This window comes from Eublepharis macularius, chromosome 10, assembly GCF_028583425.1.
Source record: "Eublepharis macularius isolate TG4126 chromosome 10, MPM_Emac_v1.0, whole genome shotgun sequence".
NCBI lineage: Eukaryota > Metazoa > Chordata > Lepidosauria > Squamata > Eublepharidae > Eublepharis > Eublepharis macularius.
The window spans coordinates 88,151,269-88,168,896 of NC_072799.1; the positions used below are offsets into that span (position 1 = coordinate 88,151,269).

Sequence of the window (17,628 nt, forward strand, 5' to 3'; positions counted from 1 at the left end):
AGGTAGGGAAAGAAGCACGTGGAAAGCAAGGGTGAGATATTTTGATTCTTAGCATCAAAACGTTCGTCTTATATACTAATAACCAAGCAGCTCCGATCTGCAAATACCTATATCTGGGAATTGGGGCCACTTACACGCAAGTAACACTTCCCTATAAACTTGTAAGTCAATCCAGCCTTGCAGAAAAATCTGAAAAAGTTGAAAAATGTCGTGGTTTCAAAAAAACATTCAACAGCCCTGCTCCCAAGACACTAAACAGTATGGCCCGCCCAAAACTCACACTGCAGAAAAAGTGTCTCTCTACATGAGACTCCTGGGCGCGTGTTCATCAAGTGGAGGGAGATGCAACGTTAACCAGGAAGCGTAGTTTTAAAAGACAGAGCTGGCGGAGATTGCTTCGCAGAGAGTTTGTTAATTTCATCTTCACCTCCCCAAAGGCTCTGTCAATTTCACCTCTCCAGTCTAAAACCGTGTGGGATCACAACCAGAGGGCAGCCAGGAATGGAAATGGCTGGAGCTGCCTTCCAGAGCCGGGCAGAAATGGCAGAAGGAGGGGGTGGAGTTTGTAACCCCCCCCCCCCATCTCCTTCATAAGCATTCTGGGAGTTCTCAGGTATCTCCCCAGAGACACCCCTAGATTCAGGTCCCCCCTTTAATTGACTCTCAGTATTCCATGACCCTGAAACACACTGAGTGCTCATCAAGCCATAAGTTTTCCCTCTTTTGGTTAATTCACAAAAGAATATTTTTCTGCATACCTGTAGAGTCCCCTGAATATATAGACACCCCTACCATGTCTGTGTGTGACTAGCTTTTGTGATTGAGACAGTCGAACCTATGGAATATGGCAAAATATATTTTCAAAACTTGAGGGCAGACCCCAACTGGGGTCAAACCCCCAGCTGTAAAGGGAGTCAAGTTGGATTCACCAGAAGAGCATTTGGCATAAGACATTTCCCTTCAGAACAACATAGGCTTTAGTACTGCCCAAGTTTCTCCCTTTTCTCGCCCCCTTTGGTTTCATTCTCTATCAAAATTTAGATCTGTCTTTTTTGCTATGTCATTCTATAAAGCACCATGTGCTCTGACCTGAATGGCCCGAAATAGCCTGATCTCATCAGATCTCAGAAACTAAGCAGGGTCAGCCCTCTCTAGGACTTGGAGGGGAGAATGCCAAGCAAATCCAGGGTTACTATGCAGAAGCAAGCAATGGCAAACCACCTCTACCCCTATCTTGTCTTGAAAACCTTATGGGGTCACCATAAGTCAGCTGTGACTTGACAGCATTTCCACCACCCAAGCACCATATATTCTGATAACATTGTCTAAAAGCATGGTCCAAAGAAGAGGTATATCCTTCTAAATTCATCAGAGTCAATTGGCTTTGAATAGTGTGGCTCTGTACTGTAAAAAACAAAAGGGAGATTGCAATGAAGAAATCAGAAGATCGAGACTTGGAAGAGCAGCTGTGAGGGAGCTAAAGAAGATCCCTAAAGATAAAGATGTCTCTCTGGGAACCAAGATCAAGATAATCCAAACTATGGTATTCCCCATTGCCATGTATGGATGTGAAAGTTGGACAGTGAAGAAAGCTGACAGGAAGAAAATGGATTCATTTGAAATGTGATGCTGGACGAATTTTGCAGATGCCATGAACAGCCAAAAAGACAAATAAGTGGGTACTATATCAAATCAAGTCTGAATTCTCCCTATAAGCTAAAATGACAAAACTGAAGCTATCGTACTTTGGTCACATCATGAAAAGACAAGATTCCCTGGAAAAGTCAATAATGCTAAGAAAAGTAGAAGGCAGTAAGGAAAGAGGAAGACCTAAAACGAGATGGCTTGACTCAATAAAAGAAGCCACACCCTTCAGTTTGCAGGATCTGAGCAAGTCTGTTAATGATAGGACATTTTGGAGGTCTTTCATTCATAGGATCACCATAGGTCAGAGGCGACTTGATGGCACATAACACACACACACACACACAATGAATAAGATTTCTACCTTTGCACAAGAAGGCGACTTTTATGGCCCTTACCCAGCACTAATCCATCCCGGGGGAACTCCCATCTTGAGTCATAGGGTAGTTGCATGGGATCCACATAAATGTATTCATGGCCATCGGGGCTGATGGATTCAATGACTCTCCATCTTATTTCATACCTTGGTTTCTGCAGGGCAAAAAACACAGTATTCCAAATGTTAGCTCCTCTCTTCCCTACTGAGTAGCCTCAATCCGAAAGAAGCTTGTATCTAAATTACCTTTTTCCATATGATTACGAGGACAATCAATGAAATTATTACAATCACAAGCAACACAAGGACTGCTGCAGCCACGGTCAGTTCAGATTTTAAAGCTGTGGGGAAAAGGAAATACGTGCTTTAGGTTTTCACCTCCAGCAGATGGATAGCTAAGCAGGTTTTCTAATGGCTTTTGCTTTTAAACGTCATGGGCATTGAAGGCTAACAGATAACTTCAAAGAAAACCGATCAGATTAAATGGGCCTGCAGAAACCAATTGGCTAGCAGAAAGTCGAATTGAGGCATAGACCTCATGAGCACAAAAACAAAGAAATATTACAGAATGGAAGCCTTCAAAGAAGCATGTCTATTTGTATCCTCCATCTTCTTTCTTGACTTTACATTTAGAACTGGAGCTGCTTGTCTCTGTTTTAAATAGGAGATGGCAAAGTCAAGTGGCTTTAAGTCTCTTTGAGTTGGATCCCTTGGAAGGATCTGTTCCACTAATGGTTTCTCTGGTGCAAGACACCTTCCCCTGATGCAAGAGCCTCTTGTGCCTGGGGAAAGGGCCTTGTGCTGGAGGAAGGAGCTCCTGTTAGCAGAAGAGATCTGTGGGATCCAGCTCAGGGTCTCCCTCTTTGGCAGAAGACCTCCCACTTGGCTCATCAGAGCCTTTGTAGAGCAGCAGGAGCAAAATGGGGAGGAAAATCACTGCCATACCAAGGCTGTGACATCAGTTGCAGCGCAAACCCAGAAGCGACGGCACAGCGTCAGCACAATGCCAGTTTCATTGTCCCCACCCCGAGCGTCTCCTGCTGGCTGCCAGTGATTGGCTGGTAACCCCAGATCCAACCCATTGATTTTAAAGTGAAGTGAAGCATGAGCTTAGGACACTTCAAGGGACTTGCAAGTGGTCAAATGTTATTTGCTTGCATTCTCTTTTAATTACCACCGGCTGTTTTCGGCATTTCTTTAGATTAAAGACCCATGTGAGGCCAGTATTTCCTCTATATATTGTTCTCCTCCCCCAAGCATGAAAGTTGTGAAAAGTCCGTGATTTAGTGGGGAAGGCAGGGCTTTTTTTCAGCTGGAACGCAGTGGAACAGAGTTCCAGCACCTCTTGAAAATGGTCACATGGCCGGTGGCCCTGCCCCCTGATCTCCAAACAGAGGGGAGTTTAGATCTCCCCTCTGTCTGGAGATCAGGGGACAGGGCTCCCGGCCATGTGACCATTTTCACCAAGGGCAATTTAAACTTTAAAAAACTCCCCCCTTGTTCCAGCTGACCCAAAGTGACATCATTGTGTGGTCCTGAGTTCCACCACTGAGTTCCACCACCTCTTTTCCCAGAAAAAAAGCCCTGGGAGAAGGCAACATCAGTCCCAGGTATTCCAGTTCTCTCCAGGTATTCCAGTTCTTGATATTCTCCTACTGTAAGGGGTGGGGTGGGGGGAACCAAAAGAAAGTGCAATCAAAAGTAGAGTTACCCTCTTCTAAGTCCATTGAAATCAATGAGCTTAGAAGAGTGTAACTCTGTTTGGGATGGCACCAGGGCTTTTTTTCAGCAGGAATGTGGTGGAACGGAGCTCTGGAACCTCTTGAAAATGGTCACATGGCTGGTGGCCCCGCCCCCTGATCTCCAGACAGAGGGGAGTTGAGATTGCCCTCTGCGCCGCTCAGCAGCGTGGAGGGCAATCTCAACTCCCCTCTGTTTGGAGATCAGGGGGCGGGGCCACCAGCCATGTGACCATTTTCTCCGAGGGCAACCCACTGAGTTCCACCACCTCTTTTCCCAGAAAAAAAGCCCTGGATGGCATTATTACTGTAGCATAATCTTTCAGAGACCTGAGCAGCAAAGTGAATCTTTAGTCCACAACAGGTTTTATACACCGGGGGGGGGGCATTGTGAACACTAGGTTAAGAGACCTGGTTGTACAACAGTAATTATTCAGAGCAACCGATAAGTGAGTGCAATTTACTCAAGTCAGTATATCAAATACATTAAGAAAATTGCCTTGGTCTGTTTTTAATAGCCTTGGATATACCAATATGAATAACATTCATTATGAAGAACCCCAACGATCTATAAAAGGCATCACTTAAAGATCTCTTCCAAATCGTATGAATCCATGCCAGAAGCATCATGCTTTATGACACTCTGTCCGATTTATTTTCATAGTAGATTTTTTTTTTAAAAAAATGCTATTACATTATTGTGCATAAATCTTTTCAAACAGGATTGGATTTGCCTAAAGAGCGGATAGTAGCTGTCCTAAATTGTACACAAAGGCTGGAACCCTGAGAACACTTTCCCAGGAGGAAGGCCGACTGGACAAAATGGAGTTTACTTCAGAGCAGACCAGCTTAGGCTTGCTCTCAAAGTGACCAAGTTAAACTTACTAGGAGCCACAAGCTTCAGTTCCCGTGTAACGGTACCCAGGTCGTTCCTTGCCATGCATCGAACAGCCAACGTCTGTTCCACTTTCTGAAAGGTCACCTGGCTCTCCACTGTGCTTTTCTCATCAAGGTGAGCATCCATAGTAATATCTGAGATATTACTAGTCAAAAGTGTCCATGAGCTCTCATTGCTGCATCTGGAGATGAGCATATGTAAATATGGTGAGGTCTGGCCTGAACATGGCTCGCTGTCATTCTTACAGGAAATTGTATAGAGCTCCTTTTAGTACAGAAGAGTATGTTATTTACAGACATCAAGTTTCCCCCTCTCTGAAGGCTTCACAACTTTTGCATCCTTATTACAGGCGCTTCTGGAATTTCTAGTAAGCAGGGCTTTTTTTCTGGGAAAAGAGGTGGTGGAACTCAGTGGGTTGCCCTCAGAGAAAATGGTCACATGGCTGGTGGCCCCGCCCCCTGATCTCCAGATAGAGGGGAGTTTCAATTGCCCTCCACACTGCTGAGCGGCACATAGGGCAATCTCAACTCCCCTCTGCCTGGAGATCAGGGGGCGGGGCCACCAGCCATGTGACCATTTCCAAGAGGTTCCGGAACTCCGTCCCACCGCGTTCCAGCTGAAAAAAAGCCCTGCTAGTAAGGATATCCAGCAGGCGGGACATGCTTCTGCTGTAACCATATCTGGGCTTGGATCCAGTGAAGCTTTCCCACAGGCGAATTGATTTCTGACCATGGAGTGTGACTTTCTCAGCTCTCCCTCCCCACTACCGCCCAAAATGCCTCAGGGGCAAGAGCAGCATGGGAGGCATTTTGGGCTGTAGTAGGTGGAGGGTATCCTTGCAAAGTTGCCAAGCAACCTCCCCCCTGCCCCCCCCCGCAGTCCCTGGACTCCCACTGTTGCTTGGAGAAGCAAAGCAAGTGGGGAGAACCAGCGGCCCACAACACCACAATGTCACTTATATACCTGAAAGCGGTGTCATGGTGTTGCATGGCACTCTGGGAATATCCTTTCTATGGTAAAAATCATAGAGTTTTGGGAACTCACTGGAGTCAGTGAGATCACTTTTGGATACATGAGCAAAAGTGATGCTGCAACATCACGCAATACTGTTTTCCTAAGTGTCCACACACTCACATCAAAGTCCCAGAGGTTGCTGACAGAAGGCTGGCAATTTTAGTAATGGGAGGCAAGAAAGCTGCACTCTGTGGGTGGAAATAATTGCATGTGTGGAGACGGTCCTGTGGATCCCAGGTTTAATTGTTTAATCTTCTAGGTTTAAAGGCTCTTCAGCCAAACTGGTTTATAGAAACATGTTAGGCAGATGCACTTTATAGGCCCAGAGATTATTAGGAACTGTTTGATAAAAAAAAAACAGATTACACCTGGTTGGACATAAATAATACAATACATTAAGAATATGGCTACATCCTATAGCTTGTGTAGAGGAATTTTATTCCTGTAAATCAAATCACCCCAGCCCAAATTAAAAATGTCTGCACTTTGCAAAGGATTTGGACCACACTGTAAAATGGATGCTATTCAAAGAAGATCAGCTTTGAACATTCTTACTTTTTAATGTCTTTGCAAACCAGCCATTCCACATAGGGGAGGGGTGTCCCTTTTGCCACGCATCTTACTGTCTGCCCAGCCAAGCCATGATGATCGTCCTCCAGGTGCTGAATTATAGCTGGAACTGGAAAGAAAAGTGTCGGGATAAGTTTATATGAGACTCCCTGTAGTGCTGAAGAGACTATTGACTGACTGGCACACTCAAGCATTCCTTTGAGAACATCAAAACATTCCAAAGTCTTTGAGTAATGTAAGTAACTTAGGTGCAGACAGTAGGCTGTAGTCCAGTGTTGCTGTGGGAAAATACCATCTGAGCCTCAGCCTTGACCATTACTAAGAGTAAGTCCCATTGAACTCTGAGGAAAACATGCATACCGTCAAGATAGTAGCTTGTCTTCAATGGAAATTAGGAAGTAATTGACTTCAATAATAATTATATTCCACAGGGAGAAGTAGAGCAGAACCACAAGTGACAAAAGGCACAGATTGGACACTTGTCTGCTTCCCTCAAGTTTTGATGGGAAATGTAGGCAGCTTGGCGGAATGTTGGACAAGTGACCGTTGGAAAGTGCACTGGACAGCAGTCAGAGAGCCAAGCTGCAAGACTAGGATGCCTACATTTCCCATCAAAACTTGAGGGAAGCAGACAAGTGTCCAATCTGTGCCTTTTGTCACTTGTGGTTCTGCTCGTAGAGTCCACACAACAGCTATAGAAAAGATGGATATGTATTGGAAACAATATATCCAAAATCAGAATATAGGAAGCCGGAATGAAGAGACCACGAACATGGTAGCCCAGATTGTTGTACTTATGAGATAAGTTTACTCATGAAAATTACTCATGGTAATTAGCAATGGCACTGCCATGTATATGTGTGGTAAAAGTTTGGGATCTTGCAGAGTGACTGGATGTCCATTTGTATTAGTAATCTATTACTGATGACATTGAATTTAGGAATTTTCCTGTAGAGTTTCATGGCTAGAATCTTCTTTTAAAGAGTGGTTGACCTTTCCTGCTTATTCTCCATAATGTTTCATCTTTTAAAATGTCGTATGATGTACATTTATTTTGAAAGATTAAAGTAACAGGTTTTCCGAGGAGCTTTAAAAAACTCACTTTACTTTTTTAAAATCAAGGAACAGTACCTCAAGAACTTTGAAGTTATGGTTGTTCGTGTATTAAAAACATATATCTATACATGTAGAAGGGGACATGTGTACAATTAGTTTTTATTTTAATGTATAAAGCCAACTTTTAGAGGTGATTTTCCCTCTTTTTTATTCCAGGGAGAAGGTCACGTGGTCACAATGGAGAATGAGCTGGTAACAGAGTTGGCAAAGTAAACGAGTTGGTTAACAGGGTATAGAGAAATACTAATTACAGATTTGTTTGCTTATGTGTATTGTAGCACCAGTTTAAGAAGTAAAAAAATTCCCCATATTTTCTATGTGGTAAACTGGTGGTCTGTATTTACTCTGTGACTCCTTCTTCAGCTCTCGGGAAAGTTCACAGATTGGACATAAAATATGAGGAAATCTTCTCTTCAGCCACAACAGAATGGTCTGACCGACCAAGATGCTTAAGCCAAGGGTTGCCTGGGTGGGACCCTGCTTACAAAACATAGGTAAGCCACTAACAGTGCAATCCTAAGAAGAGTTACTCCAATTTAAGCTCATTGACTTGAATAGGCTTAGACTGGAGTAACTCTTCTTAGAATTGCACTGTAAGCTGCTCAGAAAAAAGCAAGCTACAAGCTCAATAAACAAAGAAACCAAATGATAGTATGCAGGGCTTTTTTTCAGCAGGAACGCAGTGGGATGGAGTTCTGGAACCTCTTGAAAATGGTCACATGGCTGGTGGCCCCGCCCCCTGATCTCCAGGCAGAGGGGAGTTGAGATTGCCCTCCGCGCCACTTGGCGGCACGGAGGGCAATCTCAACTCCCCTCTGCCTGGAGATCAGGGGGCGGGGCCACCAGCCATGTGACCATTTTCTCCGAGGGCAACCCACTGAGTTCCACCACCTCTTTTCCCAGAAAAAAAGCCCTGATAGTATGGAAACAGAAGCAGGCATCTGTATTAATTCCTTCCACAAAAAAACCCCATTTTTTAAAAAAAATGAAACACTAATTCCACTAATGGTTAATTTTGCACCATTATTCCCTATTCTTTTTATGCACTTCTTTCTCTCTGCAAATTAAGTTCATGTGAAAGGGCAATTTCAGTGAGTCAGGCACAACAGATGTGTAAATATGTCAACATCTGGGGTTGAAATAACTTCCAAAGTATCCTTCATGGAAATTATATTTGTTTCCAGATAATTAGATGTAATTGTTCATATCATATGCTGTTTCTTTAGAACACTGAAAACAGAATTTACTGGGATGAGTGGATGGTAGAAAAAACATTCTAGCTCTATCATTTAGACTGCAACTGTGTACATATTCTGGCCTGATGTACACAAAGAGAATACTAGAATTGATAGCATTTCGATTGCAGGTGCTGATGGTGGGGAAATCACATTAGTAAGTGCTCTCATATAAAAAAAGCCCCCTGCATATAGAAAACGTGATGTTAGGGGTGTGTTTATGTGTTCTCGGGCTCTACCCTAGACTTTCCTGATTTACTAGCTTCCTTTGCACAGAAAATTCCCACATGTGAGAATCAGTATGATATAGGAGATACAGAGTTGGACTAGAACCAGGGATCAAATTCCTGTGCCTACATGAAGGTTTTCCGATTTTAGCCTCTCACAACCCTGTAAGGTAGGTGACGCTGAGAGAGAATGAGTAGTTCGAGGTGACCCAACATACAATCCAAAGCAGAATTACAGTCTCCTCACTAAGTCTGTTGAAGTCAATGGGCTTACAAGGGGGTAACTCTGCTTAGGATGGCATAAGCATTCGTTTCGTGGCTAGGTCAAAGTCTAGCCTTTTGTCAGCCATAACTTGGTAGTCTACATCTGTTTGCTACCCAATGGATTTTGATGTTTAAATGTATACCAAACTCCATAATGTCAGTCCTACTTCTGCCTCTCTATTATAATTTAATGTGGATTGTATCCATTTTATAGGCTTACCCTGAATAAGCAGAGAGAAAGTATATCTTTGAATTTCATCTTCATTCTGAGCTACAAGAGTATAGTTTCCGTTGTCTTCTTCCTTGGCACGAATAAGTTTTAATACACCTCGATACCTATGAAGATAGAACCCTGCATTAACTTTTGCAAAATAGCATAGAAAATAAATTTAAGTAAAATAAATAGCCTTTCTGGAAGTGTGTCGAAGAAAGCCTCACTACAACGAAATACCAACATTTTGAAGTTGCCCTTCTTGAAGTACACATTTTGGTATTAATCCTATTTAGGTATTAATCCTATTTAGTGGAACAAAATTTTGTGAAATTTAAGTGAGATAGATTATCACAGACCAGATGGCCAAGCTAGTCAAACCAACAGGCCACCATTACCCATTTGTGATGGTCCGTGTGGGAACAAACGACATGGCCATGAACACCACTGAGCGCATTAGGGCTGACTATGAAGTACTCGGGAGGCAACTGAGAGAAGGGGAGCCACAGATCAGAGGAAGAGGAATGCAAGGGGAACAGAAGATTATGGAGGAGAACCACTGGCTGCGTTTATGGTGCAGCCAGGAGTAAAGAAGGCAAATGCAATCTTGGGGTGTCTTAACAAAGGCCTAACATCCAAATCACAGGATATCATTATCTCATTATATACCACATTGGTCAGGCCCCTCCTGGAGTATCGTGTGCAGTTCTGGAGGCCTCACTTCAAAAAGGATGTGGGCAAATTGGAACGGGGGCAGAGAAGAGCAACCAGGATGATCAGGGGCCTGGAGACCGAGCCCTACGAGGAAAGACTGAGCGACCTGGGAACGTTCAGTTTGGAGAAGAGGAGGTTGAGGGGAGACAGGATTGCTCTCTTTAAGCAGTGAAAAGGCTGTCAGTTAGGGGAGGGAAGAGAGAGCTGTTCCTGTTCACAGCAGATAGGGCTTGAAAAAATGGATTTAAACTACAGGAGGGAAGGTACCATCTGGATGTTAGGAAAAACTTCTTCATGTTAAGAGTAATCCAGCAGTGGAATTGGCTGCCGAGGGATTTGGTGGGTTCCCCCACAGTCTTCAAGGAGCGGTTGGATGAGTACATGTCAGGGATGCTTTAGGGTCTTCCTGCATTGGGCAGGGGGTCGGACTAGATGGTCTGTGAGGCCCCTTGTGATTACATGATTCTACGAGAATCTTGTGAAAGGTCAAGGAGTCCCATGTGGTGTGTATGTCTTGCTGCCCTCTATCAAAAGAAGGGTGAGGAGGGATTGAGGAGGAGGATTCACTCCAGGTTGCATCTGAAGGGAACTGAGAGGCGAGAGATCGGAGGACAGGAGACCTGAGGTTGCAATGTATAGGCCCTAGGCAACTGTATATGAACCCATGGTGTGTTGCTCAAGGAGCAGTGCGACATTATGCTTTGCTTGGGATGACACAAAATATGTCAAAATGGCCCTGTGCCAGAATGGTAGTGAGTCATCCAAAGTAGTTCTAACTAGTGGATTATATTTGTGAACTATAAAATACGACAGACTGAGAAAGTAAGTAAAAAATTATGCTCAAAGACATAGCACAATCAGCCCAGAGGAATTTTCAGAGATATGAAACAACTTTGCAGAGGTTCAAAAGGAGAGAACAATCAATATCAGTCGCTGGAAAACATGGAGAATTTATAAGAAGTGTGTCTATCCTACAAGCTTTTATCCATTTTGTGCCAGGTTAACTGTTATAGCTTTCCCCTAAAGAACCTTGGGAACTGTGGTTTCATGGGAGTGCTGTTAAACCATGGGGTCAAGCTACACATTAAGTTTTCCCTTTTGTTCCTTTTTGAAAGACATTTTACTTTTCCAGTTGCAGTCACTGGGGCTGTTTTTTCAAGGAAGTAAAACGGAGATCTTTAACCATTTTATTTCCTGATGCTTTCTGGATGGGAGGAAAGCTGTCCTACTGCTTGCACCCTGCTGAGGAAAGAATATGATTCCCCCTAAAGGAGGCAGAAGCAGCCACTCAATGAGAAAACAGCAGGGAAAGAAAGGGTTAAACCATTCTCCTCCTTCAAAAAGCAACCCAGTGAATACATTTGGAATGGGGAAAAAGTCTTTTATAATGAATATAAAACAAACGTAACATGGAGTTTGACTCAGCTTCCCTTACAGTCCTACAGTTCCTGGCAAGAAAAAAAAAGACTGTCAAAACCAGAGGCATTTCCACACGGCTTACCTTATTCTGCAAAACAGCGAAATCTCGAGCAAAATCTCACGAGAAGACGCTGTTATCATGCGATAACAGCATCTTCTTGCGAGATTTCACTCGAGATTTCGCTATTTTGCAGAATAAGGTAAGCCGTGTGGCAACAGCCCAGGTTACAACTGCAGTATCAATAATCTCAAAAGGAAAAGTAAACCAATAAAAGAAACTACATGACCCCCGCCCCTGCCAAATTCCATATGCAGAATTTTAAAGAATTAAGTCCCAAGATTTCTGGGGAAATACTTTTGATTCATAGAGAATGGAATGGTTAAGATATCTTCCAATACCTTGGCAAGCATTTTCTTACCTTGTTTCACTCATCTGCTTGGAACTAGTGACTATCTCTGTGAGATTCTCAATCAAAGTCACGTTGTTCTTCAGCCAAAGCATTCTGGGAGCTGGGTATGCATACACATCAATTACAAAGTTTTTAACTCCATGTAGGTGGACATCTTCCAGGAGGCTAAAATGGGGTTCCAGGCGGATGAACCCTTTATCTATGAAAGAATAAATGCCTCCATAAGTATCTCTCAATAACAGGCAATTTGGTCGGTAAACGGGGAATCTCATGGAAACAAGAAACAGATTGTACCATGAACTGTGATTACTATTTTTTGGGTTTTTGTAACATCATTGGTCACATGCTGGGCCGCGCATTCATAATCCCCAGTGTCTTCTACTGACGCGTCTGGGATGTTCAAGCTGTACACCAGCTTCTGGGATGGAATTTTGATATCTTCAACTGTGATCGTGCCTTTGTTATTCTGCATTTGGAAGAAAGGCAAGAAAAACTTTGTTAAACAATACGGAAAATAATTCGGCACTCTGACGAACCCTCCTCCACCTCCGCCTCATCACCTCTGATGAAACCTTCTCCCAGAGGAAGCGCAGCTCCAGATAATTTCTTTATCTGAGGGCCAAGCTACACATGACCAATGACACTTGAACGGCAAGTGGATTGAGTGGAGGGCAAGTGAACAGGGAGAAATACACTTGCTGTTCAAGTGTCATTCGTCATGTGTAGCTTGGCCCTGAGATCGGATAAATTCCCTCCCCAGCAGAGCTTCTTGGGCCGCCCCTCATTCCCACTTTTGTGATAGTTCTGGTCCTGCTTTATGTTTTTTAACTTCTCCATGCAGGGCTTTTTTTTCAGGGGGAATGTGGGGGGACAGAGTTCTGGAACCTCTTGAAAATGGTCACATGGCTGGTGGCCCCGCCCCCTGATCTCCAGACAGAGGGGGGCTGAGATTGCCCTCTGCGCCTCTGAGCGGCGCGGAGGGCAATCTCAACTCCCCTCTGTCTGGAGATCAGGGGGCGGGGCCACCAGCCATGTGACTATTTTCTCTGAGGGCAACCCACTGAGTTCCACCACCTCTTTTCCCAGAAAAAAAGCCCTGTCTCCATGAAACTGGTGGATGAGGTCATCCAGAGATTTGGGCTGGGTTGTTACCAGTATGCAGATAAGACTCATCTCTATCTTGCATTCCCAGGGAGGCTGAAGAAACCCTGAACTGGTGCCCAGAGGCAGTTTTAGAGTGAATGCAGGGCTAATAAACTGCAGGTTAATCCTGGCAAGATGGAGGTGCTACTGGTGAGTGGAAGGTCTGACCCAGTATTTAAGGTATCGCCCATTCTGGATGGGATTGCACTCCCCTTGAAGGAACAGGTCCGTACTTTGGGGGTGCTCTTGAACCCAGGCCTACTGCTGAATGAACAGGGGGCCGCTGTGGCTAGGAATGCCTTTTACCAGCTTCAACTGCTTAGCCAGCTACAGCCATTCTTAGGCAGGAAAGATCTGGCCACCATGGTAGGCATCCTGGTTACATCTCGATTAGATGACTGCAATGCTCTCTGTGTGGGGCTGCCTTTGAAAAGTGCTCAGAAACTTCAGCTGGTGCAAATGCTGCAGCTGAGATGCTGATTGGAGTGGCTTATAGGGAACACATCACTCCAGCCCTTGCTCATCTACACTAGCTTCCAATTTGTTTACAGGCACAATTCAAGGTGCTGTTGCTGACCTTGAAATCCCTAAATGGTTTGGGGTCAACCCAATCACTCCAGTTATCTTGGAGGCCCTGCTTTGGGTACCTCTGCTTTCCAAGATTAGGTGGGTGGCATGCCAGGAGAGGGCCTTCTTGGTAGTGGCACCAAGACTCAGCAAGTCTCTCACCAGGGAGATTCATCTGTCCCCTTCTGTTGCCATAATCTGCCAGCAGGTGAAGACTTTTTTGTTCCGCTTAGCGTACTCTCGGTGATCCCTCCTCCCCCAGTTTTTATTTTCTGCTGTTTTTATTTTCTGTATGCATTTTAATTTGTGGATTTCAATTGTTTTAATGATGTTTTTAAGTGTTGATTTTAATTATTTTTAAGATATTTTGTTTTAATTTGTTAGTTGCCTTGAGGACCCTATGTAACCAGGAAAGGTGAGGTAAAAATCTTGTGAACAAATAAATAAAGAGAAATGATTTTAAAACTTTTTTTGTTTTAATAAACATTTGCAGTGTGTGGCAAAATTTTGGCGCAGTGTGGCGAAAAGGGCAGCCTGGCATTTCTATAACAGTGCCATCCTAATCAGAGTTGCACCTTTCTAAGCCCGTTGATTTTAATGAATTTAGAAGGGTGTAACGCTGCTTAGGATAACAGTGGCCATTTTCACACTCTTTAACATCATGCAAAACTGACAGAACAAGGGCGTCCTCATGGCATGGTTTCTGATGTCATTGCACCACACAAATGGAATCACAGAACCATAGGATCGGAAGGGACCTCTGGGGTCATCCAGTCAACCCCCCTGCACAATGCAGGAAATTCACAAATACACCCCCCCCCCCCCGCGACTGCCCCAGTGACCTCTGCTCCATGCCCAGAAGATAGGGAAACACCTCCAGGATCCCTAGCCAAACCATGACGAAGTGATGTCAGAAATGACGCCATGAAGACGCCCCCATTGCATGAGTTTTGCGCTACGTTAAAGAGTGTGAAAATGGCCAGTGTCCCTGGCTGCTAAATCCTGACCATTTTGAGAACAACATATTGTATAAGGAAGGATTATTTGAGGAGCAGATGAGTTCCAATAAGATGAGAGCACCCTTATTCTAATAGATCAAAATCTACATAAGCCTCTTCAAAGATGTTGAGAAAGAATGGGGGAGAACAGTGAAGGGCTTTATGAAAATTGCCAAGGGCTACACAGAAAGACTAAAATGTTTTCATAATCAATTTTGTGTAGGTCACATTATAATAATTTTTTTCAAGTGGATGTCTGTGTTGGTCTGCAGCTGAAGAGCAAAATTTGGGTCCAGTAGCACCTTAAAGACCAACTAGATTTCTAGGGTATGAGCTTTTGAGAGTCAAAGCTCCCTTTGTCGGATACATTTAGAAATAGAACTATACACAGTTCCCTAGAAATCATACCCGGGAAATCGAATTGGTCTTTAAGGTGCTACTGAACTCGAATTTTGCTAGTATGATAAATGAAACTTCAGTTGGGATAATCACATAACTCAAACTGTAACCCAAAAACACTTAACTTTTAATAAGCCCTAGTAAAAAACATGGGATTTACTTCCAAATAGACATACCTAGGATTGCTCCCATAAGGTGGTTGTGGGGAAAAACCAAGATTTTGCCAGCAAAGATAGTTGGAAAAGGAATGCCGGGAATATACAATCAACAAGGTCTTCAAAATTTATAACCAAATTTTTAGTGCAAAGTGTGCAAAAGTGCAGTGTGCCAATCAAATAAATATAATTTATACATACAAGTAATAAATATGAACATTCATTAGTCCGTATTATTCATAAGCGAGCATATAGATGGGAGCTGCAATAATGCTCCCGCTGGAAATAAGTGGAGAGTCTTCAAAGAGAGGGAAAAGTGTTCACAGTCCAAGTCAAGATGAAAAACTGACGTGCCGACGGGATTATGCTTGCATATTATACCATTCCCGTTTCGTATTGACAACTTCCTCCTGGGCACAATTGTTGGACTTGGACTGTATAAATGTATGTATAAATTATATTTATTTGATTGGCACACTGCACTTTTGCACACTTTGCACTAAAAATTTGGTTATAAATTTTGAAGACCTTGTTGATTGTATATTCCCGGCATTCCTTTTCCAGTTGCTGACTACCCGGGGGGGGTTTCCCTGCTCTTGTTGTTGCATCAAAGATAGTTGGGCAAAATGTTTCTGGTGCATGAGTGAGGCTAGTAAGAATTTATCACAGGACTGTATGAAACAAAACTTCACTTCGCTCAAATGTGAAAACTTGGATTTATTTTTACTTTTTCTATTAAGGTAGCTGTGATGAACATTCTAATTATTTATTTCATCCTTCCATTGGGTACCAGTGAATTTGAATCTATCTTGGCAACCAACCTGTGAATTAGGTTGACTAACAGCTACTGACTTGTTCAGGACCAGCCAAGGGGTTTTGTGACGGTGACTTTGAAACACTATCTTCCTCCTCCTAACCTAGCACTTTAACTACTGCATATACCAGTGTACCTAAGAGAAGAATCAACCCCAGATTGTAAATAGGAGTCATTTGTGGGGTCATGAAAAAGCATTAACATGTGAGCAACTTTAAGAACACTCCATTTTTTATTCCATTATACTTTCCAGACCACAGGTTCGAGTTGATGTTATTACTGTACAGCCATAGTCTCCTTTCCTGTCAAGTTCATATGGTCCTCATCTCCTCATAAACTCTTGTAAGGCTCTGCATGTTTAGACACAATGAAGCCTTGATACTGAGTAAATGTGACAAGAAATTGCTCTCTCTTAATCTCTCTTGATTTCAGGAACTTTTTTAAAAACCCTAAAACCTCCATCTAAAGCCTTCTCTGGTAATTTATTCAAGAACAAAGGGGAATATTTACCACTTTCCCTGGATAACTCCACTCTAAGTTCACCAGTTCATTATCAAAGACCACACAAGTTACATCAATAGTTTCTCCAGTCTTATACACAGTCTTGAGGGACCCAATCTCAACAGGAAGCTGTGAAGTAGCTGGAAGCAGAAAGAAAAAGAATTAAGAAACACACTGCACATTACAGAGGCTCCTTTGAACAATATTCTCTGCGTAATTTTTGAGGGGAACTCTTTGCTTTAGTAAGGAGAAAGAGTAAGTCTGTAACAATAAACCAGTGGTCCTTTCAGAAAGTGATTGTCTATGTCGAAGACAATTCCCCTCAGGTATGTACTACATTTATTTTCTTTTTTTACAAAAGTTACTCTAACTACCATTGCTGGCTTTTAACATCTGCCCTGCCCTAGTACCTCTTAAATTGCTCCACATATTGCAAACAGCTGTGACTTTGTCAAATATGAGCAATAACTAGGGGTGTACAGAATGAAACGAGCCAGAAGAAGCAGCTGTTTGTTTGTTTTTAAAGTAGCTTCCGGAATGGTGAACCAAATCTGTGAAAACAAGTTATAATGACACCCTCCCACTGAAGTCTGTGTGTTTCATTTTGGTCCTTTCTGCGCAGTGGCAGTAGCATCTTGCTTTCCTGACTGACATTGTCTGTCATGCAGATCCCAAGGAGAGAGAGACTTTACATTATGCTATACCACCTATAACTAGGGATGCTCTAATACCTCTTAAACTGCTCCACATATTACAAACAGCCGTGACTTTGTCAAATATGAGCTATAATTATGAGTGTACAGAATGAAACAAACGAGCCAGAAGAAATCACTGTTTTGTTTTGTTAAAATGGCTTCTGTAATGGTGAACCAAATATAGCCAAGTTATAACCAAGCAGGGCTTTTTTTCTTGGGGAATGGAGTTCCGGAACCTCTTGAAAATGGTCACGTGGCTGGTGGCCCCGCCCCCTGATCTCCAGACAGAGGGGAGCTGAGATTGCCCTCCGCGCCACCGAGCAGCGCGGAGGGCAATCTCAACTCCCCTCTGTCTGGAGATCAGGGGGCGGGGCCACCAGCCATGTGACCATTTTCTCCAAGGGCAACCCACTGAGTTCCACCACCTCTTTCCCCAGAAAAAAAGCCCTGTAAGCAAGTGACACCTTCCCATTGAGAAGTTTGTTTCTTTTTGGTTCTTATCGTGCAGCAGCAGCAAGC

At 43.4% G+C, this 17,628-nt stretch overlaps 1 protein-coding gene across 2 annotated transcripts in view; it reads right to left on the minus strand.

The window, feature by feature from the left end:
• PDGFRA (platelet derived growth factor receptor alpha) overlaps positions 1–17,628 on the minus strand; it is a 91,265-nt gene that overhangs the window by 45,126 nt on the left and 28,511 nt on the right. For both annotated transcript variants that reach the window (XM_054989514.1, XM_054989513.1), the window contains exons 5-12: positions 16,424–16,554; positions 12,132–12,303; positions 11,847–12,036; positions 9,304–9,419; positions 6,227–6,350; positions 4,645–4,838; positions 2,267–2,361; positions 2,043–2,175 (exon numbers count right to left, since the gene is read on the minus strand). In XM_054989514.1, coding sequence (XP_054845489.1) covers positions 2,043–2,175; positions 2,267–2,361; positions 4,645–4,838; positions 6,227–6,350; positions 9,304–9,419; positions 11,847–12,036; positions 12,132–12,303; positions 16,424–16,554 — 1,155 coding nt within the window. The remainder of the gene's footprint in view (positions 1–2,042; positions 2,176–2,266; positions 2,362–4,644; positions 4,839–6,226; positions 6,351–9,303; positions 9,420–11,846; positions 12,037–12,131; positions 12,304–16,423; positions 16,555–17,628) is intronic.